At 48.4% G+C, this 17364-nt stretch overlaps 1 protein-coding gene across 9 annotated transcripts in view; it reads right to left on the bottom strand.

Annotated features, from left to right (window-relative positions):
• The window catches only part of LOC139755548 (fibronectin type-III domain-containing protein 3A-like), a 499565-nt gene that overhangs the window by 298175 nt on the left and 184026 nt on the right, over positions 1-17364 (bottom strand). For 2 of the 9 annotated variants that reach the window (XM_071673990.1, XM_071673989.1), the window contains exon 1: positions 11627-11729. The exons of 5 other annotated variants lie outside the window; for them this stretch is intronic. In XM_071673990.1, coding sequence (XP_071530091.1) covers positions 11627-11714 — 88 coding nt within the window. In that variant the 5' untranslated portion in view covers positions 11715-11729. Of the gene's footprint in view, positions 1-11626; positions 11779-17364 lie in introns of those variants that run through there. 2 more of the 9 variants (XM_071673992.1, XM_071673991.1) reach the window with 2 other exon arrangements.

The raw sequence follows: 17364 nt of genomic DNA, 5'->3' as shown, positions 1-17364 counted from the left end.
CTTTCGGTCTGACTGCGGTCGTGTGTCACAGTATCATGAGCCATGTCCTCCTGTCTGTGACGCACCTCACCTTCTCTCTCTCTCTCTCTCTCTCTCTCTCTCTCTCTCTCTCTCTCTCTCTCTCTCTCTCTCTCTCTCTCGTGGTTTGCTACGGACAAGCCGCAAGTTACCCCCCTCCCTTTCTTGGCTAAACCAGTCTCACCATCGCTGTTGATCTGCATGGTAATGACCACCAGATTGTATTAGAGCAATTCATCTCGCCTGCCTTCCTGTAGGCCTAGGCTCTCCCTTTACTTCATCTAAATATTCCACTGGTTAAGCCTACGCGGCCACCCCGCACTCCCTCCCAAACCCACCACCATCACCTACCATCAACATTCCTCACTGTACCTACCTCTTAGCTACACACACACACAGACACACACACACACACACACACACACACACACACACACACCGCCCTCATCCCAACAATGGACACCCTGATTCTACTACTGAACGGCGTCTCATTCCACCGCTTAAACCTCTTTGAGCACGACGGTACGGTCACCGATCATGGCGGTACCACCCTGGAGCACGACGTTACGACCCTTGAGCACGACGGGACGATCACTGAGCATGGCGTACCATCGTGCTCAAGGGTCGTTTTATCGTGCTCAGAGGTCGTACTATTGCGTTCTTGCATCATTAAGGTGTACAGACACAAAGCTATCACTATACCCCCTAAAAAGACATTTAAACGTATTCCACATTCTGGGGCAGACTATACCAAAGAGCCAACACTTTACGAATTCTTGTCCGAGCAACTCCAACCTCTGGTGGGGGGAGGATGGAGCGAAGAAGAGCACAGGAGCAGCAGCAACAGCTGAACAGTACAAAAGTTTCACGCAAAGACATGGTCCGGCCAAGGGATCATTGTATGGTGCTCCTTCCCTCATATCCTTCCTTAACAGTCCAGTGAGACGTCAAGTATTCCCTGTAAGCGACAGCTGCATTTGGCCACAGGCTCCACTTCTGTTCGTCTCTCAAGGCCGTGTGGAACCCCATTTGTTTACATCTACAATGCCATGAGGAACCCCATTAAAGAACGTCATTCGTTTATATCTACTGCCAAGAGGAACCATAATTGTCTACATCTCAAATGCCACGAGGACCTTCCTTGTAATGGTTAACATGGGTCGATTTTCTTGACACTTGTGGTTGTGACTTCCCCCGTTTGATGGCCATCATCTAAGCCTCTTTGACCGTGAACTTGAGGCGCCAATGCGATTAATGTCTTCACGAAACAAAGCGAGCGGAGGGAAGAGCACTCCAGGCCGGGTTCTCGGTGTTAATTCCCACATTCTCAAAGACCTCAATCCTCCTTTCCTTTCGACTCCTTCGCTGGAGACCAAGAGCTCAAGCTGGACAATCTCTCTCTTGCTCTCAGCTGCACCTCTCTCTCTCTCTCTCTCCTTCGTTGACGATGACACTAAGAAAATATAACTTCCAGCTCTATAATGCCTCCAGAAACAACACCCATCTAAAAGACTATACTAAAGATCTGAGTGTGGAGTAAAAAGTTCTGCACTGGAAAGTTAATTCTCCAAGTCCTTGAGCACTTCGGTGCGACCCTTGTCTATGACGTCCCTGGTCTTTGACTTGACCCTGGACAAGAGTTTATGAGCAACTGCTCTTGCTATCTAACGAGTCACTGTGACCGTGACCCGTGTGTCTTAATTTTCCTGTTCCAGTAGCTGTTGGATGCGACGGACTTGTATTACAGGAATCTGCACGTGGGGTCTGCGGGCCGCGGCCTCCAGCAGGTTGGTCGATCAACGAACAAACTCGGCAGCTTGGGCACAGCACGAGCAACGGGGGACGGAAGACATTCGTAGTCGTCGGTTTGGCTTACGTTAAGGCAAAGGTGCGTCTCAGTCCCCTACACCTCCCTGCATTGATGCTACAACACGGAGAAATCAACCACCTGTATAATTCATGATGGCGCCAGTTAGTTAGGTAACCTCTTGCTTAACCTGTGTTGAATACGACCCAGAGTATACTGACATATTGCCTTCAAGATAGTCTATCTAGGAACACTATGCCATCAGCACCATCATAATATTAATGCAATCTGAGGTTCGTGGTTTCAAGGAGTACACCCGTACTCTCAAGTGACCAGTCTTTCAGACTCGAGGATCACTCGATCATTCATTAGGAAAATTAAGATTCAGCCGGAGTCTACGAGACGAGTGCTACTGTAAGACTCTCTAGGGTGACGTAGGGGAACTGACTTGATAAGTAAAATCTTGATGGCTGTTAATTACTTAAGCCAAGTGGACAAGTTAATGGAATAAGCAGCATCTTGAGGAGGTGGTGGTGGTGGAGGTGGTGGAGGTGGAGGAGGTGGTGGTGGTGGAGGTGGTGGTGGTGGTGGAGGTGGGCAAGAGAGGGAGGCACTAATGGACTTGGGATGCTTGATGGTCGGCTCTGATACCGACTGGCTGGTCTAAGTCCAATGGTGAATAACAGGCACCCCTAACCCGCCAGGTCCAACACCACACACTCACCCACCCTCCGCCCGCTGGGTTACCACAACCCACGCCCGATAGGTACACCACACCACACCGTACCCACCAGGACCCACCGTCAGCACCATCAGGAGGGAGTATCACCCCGCCCATCAGAATCTTCGTCGATAATTAGCCCCTCACACCTCTGCCCTGGACACCGCCCCTCATCATACGACCGCACGACAAAAATAAGGCGAAGTAAAGAGGAACTCACCAGGAGAGCCACCTCCTTCAACCACGAGACTTAAAAAGGCCATAACTTCCCACGAATTCCCGTGCTCGAGGTTCTTCCCAGACGACCAACAAAGGCCCTAACGTGACGACTGCCTGACAAGATGATGATCATCAGGTCGTCTCGTTCATATGCCATAACAACGGGCGACATGGCCACCGAAGATGACCCCCCCCCCCCACCCAGACGAGTCCAACTGAGATACAATACCTGCGACTCGAGTCCTCCTGCACCGGCAGTAGGGAGGGAGTGGGAGGAGAGGCTTGGGGGGGAAGGAGAGGGGACAGATTATCGACGGAGGCAGATTGGTTTGGTGTGTTTCTGTCCAACGCCTGTAATGTCTTGCCTAAGCCATAGCCTGTGGGGCTGGTCCAGTGGCAGTAGTGTCTTGCCCACGCCGTATCATGTGGGGTGATAAACAAAATGATTAAACCAAACACTCGTGTCGCATGAAACTGTTGCTGCCAGGGGGGAGGTCAAACACGCTCTAGTTACCCCTCACAATCCCCCATAAAAACACGCACGCACGCACATACCGCATAGCATTAGGCGGAAGGCAGCCACGGCCTAGGGAGGTACCATTATAACACCCGGGTACTGCCAGGGGAGGGCTGGTGACGGCGGACGAGTGAGCCACAACTACAGAGGTTGTCAGGTTCCACTTCCAGACCCAAGTTGCCGTCTTTTCTCCCTCACATACAAGTGGAGTGCCGGCATTCAGTCCACAACACAAACACACACACACACACACTTTTCATCTCATACGCATCCTCATGCGGAGAGCGCTACGTGCTAACCCTACCTTTTGGCGAAATTTCGACAACAGCAAAGAAAATCGGGTGACAGAGCACCACAAGGGTAGATCTCTCCCCACACACACACACACTAGAAAACGGTAATTCTACACACACACACACACACACACACACTACTTACCAACGATTGCTCCACTCGACATCAGCTGCCTCCCACCATACTCACCAACCCCACCTCCAAGCACACCCGACGGATACCAGGGAGCTCAGCGCCTTTAAAACCAAACGCTCACCCACACCCACACAGATCTTCCCTGTGAACCTATACGAGGAATTCTCCCATGAATTAACGACACCGCTAATCGCCATGATCAATGCCTCACTCTTAAACAATTAAGATGCCTCATAGCTTTGGAAGACGGGGCATCTGTCACCCCACTACCCAAATCCACCGGCCCCACAGTCTCTCTTAATAGCTCATGACCTGTTGCCATCACTTCAATCCTCCTGTCTAATTTGTGAAAGCTTTGTGTGTGACTGGGCCAATGCTGACACAGCTGATTCAGTTTGGAAACGTGAAGTGTTCCTCCACCACTCACTGTCTCATTAGCCTCCCAGACTTCATTTGAAGTAATTCTGGGAAAGCGCAAGACCTCGATGCCAGGCACTCACCTTCGTATACTTCGCGAAGGCTTTCGACTTGGTCAACCATACCATCATCGTAAAGATAGCCGTCGACCTGGGACTACGGCAGTGTCTCGTCTCGTGGTCGGCGGAATACCTTAGGTGACCAGGAGACTCGAAAACGTCCGCTTTAGGAGAGCCACATCGACCTCACTACCCCTTACATGCGGCGTACCACAGGGCATCGAGAGACCAGCTAGAGTGCAGAAAGGGGTATGAAGAATCACCCTGGGCCAAGCCCTTCTTACACCACCTACCAAGAGGCACAAGTCTTGCTGACTGAACCTGTCCACACCCTCACCGACCCCTTTCGGCAGCTTACCCGGCAGTTGGGCTACAAACTGCTGACATCTCCCCCCGGTCACAGAAACCTCCTCTCCTCCACCACAGACCGATGTTCATCATCACAATCGACTTGTTCCCACTGGAGGTCGTACAGACAGGTACAAGAATCGTCTTCAACCTACCTCTATGTACGTCACCAACAATACATGAACTAGTGCAAACCTAAAGAAGCAAAAAGATCCGTTTTCTATTAGCAAGGCTAGGTGGTACGTCAGCTACCGAATTACTGTAACTATTCATCACTTATTGTACAAAGAACAACATGATACACAAAACCATATTATTTACTCAGTAAACATCCCTGTATATCTGCCACCCTGGGTATCTAGATGTGAATCACTCCATGTGTTTATCCAAAGTGGAAATGTTCAGCCTCACCTTGATCTTAAGCTCTCTTGTAATTAATTAACCAGTACTTATCATAACCTCCCACTTCTGTAACATCTCTAATACCTCAACTGTTTACTTCCATCGAAACAGCTGCCTAAATCTAATACACTGTTATTCATCTAATAGTTCATATATATATTAGGGGCCCCTTTCCCCTCCATTTCCTACCCATAAGATCCAATACAGAAGCGGAGACGTGTTAGACACGGGGGCCCCACGAGTACAAAACTCTCCCCGTACAGCAGAGATAATTGCACAACACTACAAACACCATTTCACCACTCCTGACAGACCTCAAGGATTACCTTGAACGTCCTGGCCTTCATAAATTCTTTTTTTAATGAGTTTGTCTCTGCACCAGTCTTTCCCTGGCATTCGGCCTACGAGAGTGCATTAACACCATGTTCTTTCTTTTTTTTCCTCCCTCCCTCTCGTGTCAGATCTAAAGAAGCAACAAGTCGAGGGCAACTTGCCAAGGTCTCTCTCTCTCTCTCTCTCTCTCTCTCTCTCTCTCTCTCTCTCTCTCTCTCTCTCTCGACTCGAGTCAAGGAACCTCATACACTGGAATCCACTCCACTCCCTCACACACACACACACTCACACACACACACACACACAAAAGAGTTGTACACATTAACTTGTCTCCGATTCTTGCTTCTTGACCTTCTACAACACGTGCCACAGCTCAGCCGCTACACCAATCAACGAACCACCACAATACACAGTAAACACCAGGATGCGCTGCACCTCAACCCTAGGTGGCGTGACCAGCGAAGCTTCCCGCTCCCCACAACTTACATTCCTGTTCCACAGAGCTTACTTACGCCATGTGACGTCTTCTACCCACAAAGCTCGATGCAAGTCCTTACCTCACGATGGTTCAGGAGGTCTTCTACCCTCCCACAGCTCTGTCTGGGATATTTCCCTACCTTACATTACCATGGTTTCAGAGGCCTACCTCAACAGATCTCTCTGGGGCTCTACTACCTTACCTTCTTCGGGAGGTTCCATTGTGTTCCTCATGGCTGCTGGCCATGTGTACATGAATTCTGGGTCTACAATGTGTATGACGTTTCATCTTACAGTACTAACATCTTCTCATCTTACATCAGCACAAGAAAACATGCAAACATTACCATGGCGCAGTAATCGAGTTGGCGAAACATCACAATACCTGAGTGAGGGGTAAATGTCTTTAAAGAAAATGTGATCAAAACGCGAGAGATTAATCACAATAAACTCTTGGAAACTAATGGTAAGCCTTATATCCAAACCTACACTGGCAGATTAGGTCCATGGTGGAATAAAGAAGCTACGTAGGATATGCAAATCAAATCAACGTGAGTAAAAAAAAAAAAATGCTGTAGGATTTTCTCTATTCTCATACCTAACTTTTCTTCCCGTCTTCGCGCGGGGTAGCGTCAGGAGAAAACGAAGAATGGCCGCGTACATCCGCTCCCTGGGTGTCATGTACCATGTACCGAACGGAGAGGAAAACGTTTGGGAAGTAATATAAAATGTCAATAATCCACGTCTACGTAAACTTCAACTACAGGGAAATGCAATGCTCAGAACATCTGTAGAAGACTACAGGGCTTTTGTATATTTATATTAAAAAAAAAAAAAGACTCTTTCCTTTCAGCTGTGCCAAAGACTGGAGGACCAGCCCTCACATGGGTAGCTTGGAAAGACTCCCTGCTGTGGGGGAAGGGGGTTAGACGACACCCCTCAACCTACATAAGTCGTACATACTTTCCCTTGTCTTTTTTTTCTCCGTTCCATAACTCTCTATATATTTCAATTAAGGCTCGGCCTTGATGTGGTGGACTTTTGTCCGTGACTGGAGCCTTCAACATGAAAAAAAATGCGAGGCAGTATTAATATTAATTCTTCTAAGACCGGCAGTGGAGTGGACGTGGTCAAGACCGGCATTGGAGTGGACGTGGTCAAGACCGGCAGTGGAGTGGACGTGGTCAAGACCGGCAGTGGAGTGGACGTGGTCAAGACCGGCAGTGGAGTGGACGTGGTCAAGACCGGCAGTGGAGTGGACGTGGTCAAAACCACAAGATATAGTGCTAAAGGAACACGCGAATGAGGAGAGTGCTCTACAGGCCTACTGTCCCGTGTAAACTAGTCTATCTATGACATCTCATGTTATGTAATGCAATCACTGTTGCTCAACCTCGGTCAACAGACCATGGAATCTGTAATGCTGCTGAATAATTCAATCGTTGCCCTACCCCCGCGCCGCAGCCACCACCACCACCGCCCACGTGATGGCTACGAAGTACACAGTATATTCTCGGCTATTACCGCCAAAAATCGATTCACGCGAGGCAGCTCCTCCTCACACCCGCCCACAAACACACTCGTATAGCCGGCTAATCTCTGAACTTGGAAGCTGCTGTAAGTTTTCCACACCTACCGACCTCGTTCGCAGAACTCAACTCGTCCCACTGATCAACAGTTCTAGCTTTGACAACCAATTGCTTTCCTGCAGTAATAAATTTCTACTGTTTAAGAAAAAAAAAAAATACGAAGAGTTCTTTCTTGGTTGGATACTCTGGAGTATTTTCGTTGATATCCCCTTTACTCAACCCTCTCGCCCATCCTATATCACACTTTTTCTCTTTGTCTTTCTAAGGAATGCAAATTGAATCTCCTTTGGCTCTCCTTACACGAAGCATTTCTAAAACAAAAAAAAAAAAATACATGGCATCATTTCCGTCATCCTCCTCTCCATGCTTTCAGGGGAATATCTAGGTTATTCATCCTAGAAAAGCGATGCCTAAAACTGCACCGCATCGCATAGCAAAACCCGTTCTTCCAACACAACTGGGTTACACATACGAAGTGGCAATGTACGGAACCTGTGTGAGCGACGATGCTAACACCAGACTGAACCCTCCCTCCTTGTATTATCATCCCACTACTCCAAGCAAGGAGTCTGCCCTAACACACAACGGCAGACTATAAGGTGTCTTGTCTTCACCCGAAACCCCACCACAGCAGAGCTAACCACGGTATGATCACCAACACCACCCCATCGCCAACACTCCACCACAGCGGCACCTCTTTAAAAGTGTCTTCACCAACACCTATCCCCAACCACCACCACACCCACATCATGACTAACCAAGGTGTCCCTCACCAACTCCACCACAAGTGAATCCAGATCACTATATACCCATCAGCAACACAAGCTCCATCCAAGCATAAATCCCAAAATCTATGTCGCTCTCATACTTCAGCCATGCACCGTGGGGCTATAAACGTCACCTTCACACACTAGTAAAGTTTCTGTGTCACAAATACGAGGAAGGTCGAACGAAGAATGGACTACATCGACCACAGACGAGGCTGGGCCAGCCAAACCTACCTTACTCAGACCCCCGTCGACAAAAAACTTACACGCGGACGAAGCAATACGAAAACGCTAAAGTACGGAACCTGGTCATCACAGGGGAGCGATCGACGGAGTCATAACACCGATCAAGACGCAAAATGTGCGCGTATATTCCTTACCATCATTTCGGGGGAATAATATAACACGTTCAGGCTGCGTTCAACAGCGAGGTGAACAATGCCGGTGGCACAATCTGCAGGACAACTGAACAGCCAACAGGCAGGGTGAACAATGGCCGGACGAAGTGGGAGGGAAACGGTGAACTGCCAAGATGTTGCTGCTGTTCGCTCGTAAAGCACCCCACAGAGAGAGAGAGAGAGAGAGAGAGAGAGAGAGAGAGAGAGAGAGAGAGAGAGAGAGAGAGAGAGAGAGAGAGATTCAGCCGCTCTCAATCCTCTCTCAGATGAGCGCCAGACAAAACGAAAGTGAGATACACACACACACACACACACACACCTTACAACATACACGACCACCACCGTCACCACCAGAAAGTGCGGGATGATCAAAGGGCTGCTTCAAAATACAGCGAAAATCCCCACACTACAAAAAAAAAAAAATATCCCTTAAAAATAAAATATATAAAGGCTCCTCCCGTAAAGACACTTGTAAGGGAAAAAATAAATAATAAAAATACTGGAACACTGAGTCAATCCGTTCAACTGCGTCACGACCCAATGAACCTCTGAACCTCTTCACCAAAGAAATTGATTCCGGCGTGAGCCCTTCTAGCCTTTACTACGAACTTGCCATCTACAGCATACCCACACATACATACATATCATCAGATGGTACCTTCACTTTCTCGATCCTGTTGGTACATCACCATAGAGAGCCTGAACAGCAGCAGCTCATAGTCCTCTCCATCAGCATTAACTACTGTAATTGAGTCCCCTTACACGCCAGGGGCCTTCGAGGCTTGCTTCAGTAGGAACCAGGACACCTGCATCCTCCCTGAATGTTTTTACGAACGTCCACGCATCGCTCCGTTACAGGAGGCTGCAAAACCAGGTGCTTACGACGTAAATAATCGTTTTTCAAGTTTTCCGACCTTGCCTTTCTTTATTTTTCTTTCTTTTTAACCCTTGCCCGTGTGTAGATAACAAGACGATGAGGAATCGGGTACAAAGTGAGGTAGTATATTTGTAGAGCTCTAGGCGAGGTACATGTAGCTGGCACATGGGCCGAGGGACAGTGCCAGCCAGGGTCACTCGCTGCCATGACCAGAAACAACCGCACATCTTACCACGGTCTCGGAGGAGTTCTCTCCTCCTCACAACCCGGTCTGGGACTTACGTCTACATTACGATGGCTTCGGAGGTCTTCTACCACCCCCCAAAAGCTGATGCATGTATGTTTCTTCTCATAATCTAAAGTGATTCAAACTCCGGTAGGCGAAGCCAGAGGCCTTAGAGGAAGAATTATTCACAATACAAAATAATAATCTTTTGTAAGAGTAGACAAGTGTTCAAGTGCCTCGTTCAGACTTCGGATAGTTGAGCGTGTTCACCAAACAGCGACAGCGAGTAAGCACCAACGACCACGAGGGGAGAGCCAATCGCAGAGAGTGGCGCCAAACTGAAGTACAATCTCTGTGCAGTTCACTCCCACAGCCAGCCTTAGCAACCGGAAGACCCCTTCGCTCATTACCTCGTCAACAATCCACACTCACTCTCGGAAACATTACGAGCCACAATGATGGGGTAATCCAGAATGATGGCCTGCAGTCCAGGGGGAGATGTACGGGCCAATCTTATCTTGAGGAGCATCAAGTCCCTGCGTTAGACGAGGGATACATTTCATGGAAGCTCAACTGCTGACGGTTTGGCTGAATCTTGACAATTCTACGGTGATCAATTTCAGGCACAAAGGGTAATCACATACTCTACGAAGCATGCTACAAAGGTGACAACATCAACAACAACAATGCCATGAACTGTGACTCAGTTATGTTTTGTGAGTAAGAATGAGTAATAACCACCGCACGGCTCTCTCTCTCTCTCTCTCTCTCTCTCTCTCTCTCTCTCTCTCTCTCTCTCTCTCTCTCTCTCTCTCTCTCTAATCTTCCTGGCTCTCGGAAACTTGGAGAGCACGCTTGGACCGGCAACTAACTGGCGACACTGTCTACAACCTGCCCATCCTCTGGAGTAGGTAAGTACAGCCATGCCAGTCGTAGTATTTTGCAACCCATCTTACGAGCTAACAAAACGGTCGTGAAAAAAACATACTTGACGGTTACACTCTGGAGCACGACGGTACGATCTTTGAGCACGACGGTACGATCTTTGAGCACGACGGTATGATCTTTGAGCACGACGGTACGATCTTTCAGCACGACGGTACGATCTGTGAGCACGACGGTACGATCTTTGAGCACGACGGTACGATCTTTGAACACGACGGTATGATCTTTGAGCACGACGGTACGATCTTTGAGCACGACGGTACGATCTTTGAGCACGACAATAACAATTATACTGGAGCACGAAGGTACGATCCCTGGGTATACATACTAGAGGCTGGAACCCTAACCTAACCTCTACAGGTCAGGTCAAAGGTCACACCGTCCCGACCCCAAAGGCTGCATTTGTTGTGAAGGGTCGTTGTTCAGAGGCCTCGTGCCATCGGCTCATGAGGTGGAAAAACCATAAAAACCCGAGTCTTGCAATATCAAGTTCCTTCCATTGTCCACACCTAGCTAACTTTCCCTCGTGTGTGTGTGTGTGTGTGTGTGTGTGTGTGTGTGTGTGTGTGTGTGTGTGTGCAGAAGAAATTCAATCAAAAATTGTAACGTCAGGCCTCAAACACACGGAGACAAAACATGCATGAAAACGCAGGTATTGTGAATTAAAAAACAAACAAAAAAAAAAAAAAACGCAGCACGCACCGATCCCCAAGTCTGTTTTCACAAGAAGAAATGACAGAAGTGTTGTTAACACCGCGCCCAGTGATGCCCCCAGCACCTTTCCCGAACTAAAGTGCTTCTGGATCAAACACTTTCATGATTTCACTTCCTAAATACACTTCGAAGCTGCCCTAAAGAGAAGTCAATTTCTCCTACGTTAAACAGCTGCCGATGAGCAGAATTCGGCCGAACCTCCTATCGCAAATCCAGCACCAAATTCACCGCCACTAGTTGACGGTACCAACCACTGATGACACGACCTTCCAATCACCACGTCCTGGGCAGAACGTAACACTATCTGGTTCTTAATGATTATGTGCCCGAGTTTCCAGAAGGGGGTGTCTTTTGTATGCCTACCTCCCCGCCAAGTCGTCCTCCTTCCGTCAGTATATCCGGGTCGGTGTCGTCGTCTGCGAGCGCCACCAAGCGAGGATTCAAGATCCATGGGTGGAGGGAGGGAAGACACGAGAGGTCACCAACACACAAGTCTCCCTCGGCTTAGACGGGGAGACACTGCAAACGGCATACGCTCCCAAGGACACCCAGAGTCCCAGGTAGAAAGGGAGGGAGGGTTTGACCTGACCTGGCCTCTCCTTCAATTCCCCTGTGGGAGAGGCTAAGCCCCACTCTGCACCTTGGTCCTCCAGCCTCCCCCGCCCCCCTTCCCCCAAATCTCGGTGTGGACAGGGGTTCAGAGCCCCCTCACTCCTCCCTCTAACCTCAGTCCTCATCCCGACTCCTTCCAGCCATACGATTCCTGGAGAGAAATGAGGTGGGGGGGAAAACGTCTCCAAAGAGATCCTTGGTCCTCCAGTCCTGGAATAAAGGGGGAGTCTTCATCCCTCTGGGCTCATTTCCACGCACTTTTATATCCTCACTCGCCAAGAATGTCTCTGCTCCCTCGGAGCCACCAGGAATTTTTAAGTCCAGTTTACTCAGAAAACAAATCAATCCTGACAGCCTCCCATTTTCTGCGAAATTTCACCCTATGCATTTTCGGGCCATTACTCTCGCAATATCAAAGGCAATCCAAACTTTTGAAGCTGTGCCAAGTATGCAGCAGCAAAGCTGATTGACATCACATGATCACCCGACTCGCACGGGGCCGGCCGGACAACACCCGCTCTTGAGACGCTTCCCAGAACCCTATCAGGGAGCCACGACCTCAGGTTCACTCTGACGGCCTGGTGAAGTTCCCGGAGAAGTCCCCAGGGAATCCCCCCCACCCTCTCTCTCTCTTCTTCTTTCCCCCGCCCCGCCACCACTCTAAAAGAGATGAGGCAGCTGAGGGTCACTTTCCCATCTGTGACCTGACCCAAAGTAATCCCCCCCAGCCTATGTATGAACCCCACCCCCTCCAGGGAATAAAGCTTGACCAGATAACGTGGAGGCTGTACGACCGTTGACCAGATGACCTGGAGGCCGTGCGACCTTAGGGGGCCTTGACCAGATGTCCTGGAGGCTGTGTGACCTTAGAGGGCCTTGACCAGATGTCCTGTAGGCTGTGTAACCTTAGAGGGCCTTGACCAGGTGTCCTGGAGGCTGTGTGACCTTAGAGGGCCTTGACCAGATGTCCTGAAGGCTGTGTGACCTTAAAGGGCCTTGACCAGATGTCCTGGAGGCTGTGTGACCTTAGAGGGCCTTGACCAGATGACCTGAAGGCTGTGTGACCTTAGGGGGCCTTGACCAGATGTACTGGAGGCTGGATGACCTTAGAGGGGCCTTGACCAGATGACCTTGAGGCTGTATGACCTCAGAGGGCCTTGACCACATGACCCGAAGGCTGTATGACCTTAGAGGGCCTTGACCAGATGACCTGGAGGCTGTGTGACCTTAAAGGGCCTTGACCAGATGTCCTGAAGGCTGTGTGACCTTAAAGGGCCTTCACCAGATGTCCTGGGGATTTGAGTTTGGTTCAAGAAGGGATGAAACACGATCCTAGAAATCACCAGGTGTAAAACACTAGCCACATGGCCATCAAGGGGAGGGCAATCTGGAGATAACGAAAATGCACATTTCAGCATTCAGTGATGTGTGAAGGCTTCTGATACCCGTGGTCACGGAGCCACAACTCCCACAAGGTTTGTGATTAAGAGCCGCAAGGGTAACATGCTGCTAAGGAGGCGTTGCCAAACTTTACCCAAACCACACTGTAATTAAATAACAGCTGCCCCACCACGTATAAAACTTACGCTGGTTTCTGGGGCTGTCCTCCAACCCCCCCGTAGCTCAACTTGTGACAGATTTCCTCCTCGAGGACAGTTAAGAAACACAAGGACAGAGTCTGACAGGGTGGAGGACAGAGCGTTACACCGACCAAATCTTTCCCAGAACAGGTCACATGCACCAGCGCCGGGGCACGAGGACTGTGGACACACATTAGGTACTAACCACACGCTGGAGACCCACCAAAAGACTTCACCAGGCGATCGATCACCAGGGAACCTGACTGTACGAGAGAGAGAGAGAGAGAGAGAGAGAGAGAGAGAGAGAGAGAGAGAGAGAGAGAGAGAGAGAGAGAGAGAGAGAGAAGAGAGAGATCCCCTTCAAGAAAACGAAAGACATCGCGAGGCACAGAAGAAATCCCTGAAAACCACATATTTGTATGGGGGAGAGAAAACCTTCAGAAACCAGCTGCCGTAAAAGAGAGAGAGAAAGAGGAGAGAAGGTTAGAGATAAGATCCCCAGAAACCATCTTCCTCGGCGGCCAAGCAGGAGACAACTCCTCCAGATCACAGCTTCCATCGGCGGGGTAAAAGAACGCGACCCTCAACCCCACAGAAACCATTTCAAGACACAGACGAGAGCCAGCCCCCGGCCACCATCACCCTCTCCCTCCCTCCCCACAGAAGCTCATCATCACGTGGGACGGAAAAAGTACCAGGGCAAAGTTCGGGGCATCATTATCTAAGGGTCGTTTTTTTTTTTTTTTTTTTTTATACTTTGTCGCTGTCTCCCGCGTTTGCGAGGTAGCGCAATCTAAGGGTCGTACCTTGCATTAAAGAGTTCGTGCCGTCGTGCTCATCAAAAATCGTGCCGTCGTGTTCCAAAGTTCGTACCGTCGTCCTGTAGGATCGCATCATGGATAGTAAAAGTCGTGTTCAGGGACCGTACCATCGTACTCAAGGCTCGTACCGTCGTGCTCACCGCTCGTACAGTCGTACTCAAGGAGCTGACCAACCAACCAACCACCAACCCCCCCGTATTTACTGTAATACGAAGGCAACCACTAACACCGCTCTCCTATCATCCAAGGTGACAATTTAATGGGTAATTAGTACCATAATTGGTAATTACCTACTGACAAGTAATTATGTAAACCAAAAAATATGCCGGAACACACTGTGAGGTTCATGCTAAAGGTCGGGAAAATAATTGCATAAATTACAGCCCAGAGGAACGCAAGCAAAGCAAAACCTACACGTGAAAATCCACATGTACTCAACACTACTCTGATATGTACTCTTGATTATACACATGTACTCTGATATGTACTCTTGATTATACACATGTACTCTGATATGTACTCTTGATTATACACACGTACTCTGATATGTACTCTTGATTATACACATGTACTCTGATATGTACTCTTGATTATACACACGTACTCTGATATGTACTCTTGATTATACACACGTACTCTGATATGTACTCTTGATTATACACACGTACTCTGATATGTACTCTTGATTATACACATGTACTCTGATATGTACTCTTGATTATACACATGTACTCTGATATGTACTCTTGATTATACACATGTACTCTGATATGTACTCTTGATTATACACACGTACTCTGATATGTACTCTTGATTATACACACGTACTCTGATATGTACTCTTGATTGTACACACGTACTCTGATATGTACTCTTGATTATATACATGTACTCTGATATGTACTCTTGATTATACACACGTACTCTGATATGTACTCTTGATTATACACACGTACTCTGATATGTACTCTTGATTATACACATGTACTCTGATATGTACTCTTGATTATACACACGTACTCTGATATGTACTCTTGATTATACACACGTACTCTGATATGTACTCTTGATTATACACACGTACTCTGATATGTACTCTTGATTATACACACGTACTCTGATATGTACTCTTGATTATACACATGTACTCTGATATGTACTCAAGACTACTTGAAACGATACACGCGTGCTCTAATATGTAAAGATAACATACATGTACTCATGTACACCGATATGTATTCTAGACAACACGCGTGTACTCTGATGTGTACTCGTGACTGTAATGTGACATGTACTCAAGAATATACTCTGACAGGTATTCATGACTTAATCTGACATGTACTCAAAACAATACAGATTAACTCAGGCATGTACTCAAACTAAAACCAGTTCTCTGGTATGTGTACTCTGACACATACATATACTCAAAAACACTCTTGATATGTACTTGAACCATAGCAACCCCTGTCGCTTGTTCTGGACCCAACAACCCACCCCTAAGCCAGCCAGTCACCCCGCCAGCCTGCACCTTGAGTGCACTTGGCAAAGCTTATCCACACAGTGCAGCAGCCTGGCTTTATCAAGGCTCTCTCTCTCTCTCTCTCTCTCTCTCTCTCTCTCTCTCTCTCTCTCTCTCTCTCTCTCTCTCTCTCTCAACACCCCACCTTAAGTGGACTTGGAAGTCGGCATCGTTTCCTAACCTGCCGCCAGAGTCGCACCTGAGTAGAAGTGGAGGCGACTTTTAACTTGGTGTCTACCCGCCAGGTATCATCACCCCATTCGAAAGTTCATGGATAAGGGCCATGTTCAGCAAGCTGTTCACGTCCTGCACCGAAGCCAAAACTAAAAACACGCTTCTCGCGTTTGGTCATCGAACTTAAAGGTAGCACAAATAATCAAAACAGTTCCATATGAGGGCAACAAAGATGGTACCAGAAATAAAGGAGCTGAGTTACAGCGATAGGCTAGCGGCCTTAAATTTACCTACCATGGAAGAGAGAAGAGTAAGGAGGGACCAGATCACTGCCTTTGAGTTCTTAAAACTACACTGATGACGTAGACAGTGAGGAGTTCTTCGAAAACTGCTGGGAGAGGAATGAATGAGTGGAATAAACAGAGTCACGAGTGTGTGAATTTGGACAGCAAAACTGATATTTAAAAAGTTATATGACAGAGCAAAGTTCACGAGCTGGGGCCCCACCGGTGTAAAACTGCCTCCCCGTACGCTACGAGAGAGAGAGAGAGAGAGAGAGAGAGAGAGAGAGAGAGAGAGAGAGAGAGAGAGAGAGAGAGAGAGAGAGAGAGAGAATGAAGAAAAAGAGCGAAAAAGATGAAGAAGAAGAAGAAGAAAGAAGAAGGAAGTAGAAGAAGAAGAAGAAGAAGAAGAAGAAGAAGAAGAAGAAGAAGAAGAAGAGCAGGTGGGCACAGAGGCGTACCCAACACTGACTTGAGCCCAATGTAATAGGATGAAGCTGATGGCTGTTTGTTCCTCGACTTACATAATGAGAGACACCGGTCCGCCTCGCCACCGTGGAGGTTTGTGATGATGGCGAGGCAGGGGGGGCGGCCTAGCACGGTGCTGTTTGTCACGTACCCTACCCTGGCCAAGGCCGCCGTTCTTACGTCCTTCTGGCCTCGCTTACGCCCGGGTGGTTTGGCATCCATACCACAAACTCGTACTCTCTTCATTCCTAACACAACTACTGATAGCACTTAATACTAAAAAGAAATTAATCATCCCATCAAAATCTTCCTTTTTTCTTATTCTTCTTCAAAAAACATGGTGGTAAATCATCTCCCTTGATTCTCCAGTGTCGGGACAGAACGGCAACACCGCCAGTCAAGGAGGGCTGGTTGGTTCCCAGAGCCCCCCACCTACATCCCCTCTCTCAAGGACACCAGGTAACTTGGTCCTACTCCATTCTTGCGGGCGCAACTCGCGCAGGGTATTCCAGGTACTTCCCCACCTCCTGGTGAATAAGGCGTATGAACCAGATGGCATAACTTCCCAAGGTCTCAAGGAGTGTGCCTCCGAGCAAACTCCTATCCTTGCTCACCCATTTCCCCCCCAGTCTTAAAAACGCAGATT

Source organism: Panulirus ornatus, chromosome 19, assembly GCF_036320965.1.
Source record: "Panulirus ornatus isolate Po-2019 chromosome 19, ASM3632096v1, whole genome shotgun sequence".
NCBI classification, from domain to species: domain Eukaryota; kingdom Metazoa; phylum Arthropoda; class Malacostraca; order Decapoda; family Palinuridae; genus Panulirus; species Panulirus ornatus.
Note: the sequence above shows the minus strand (reverse complement) of the source record. Positions and strands in the feature narration are given on the sequence as shown.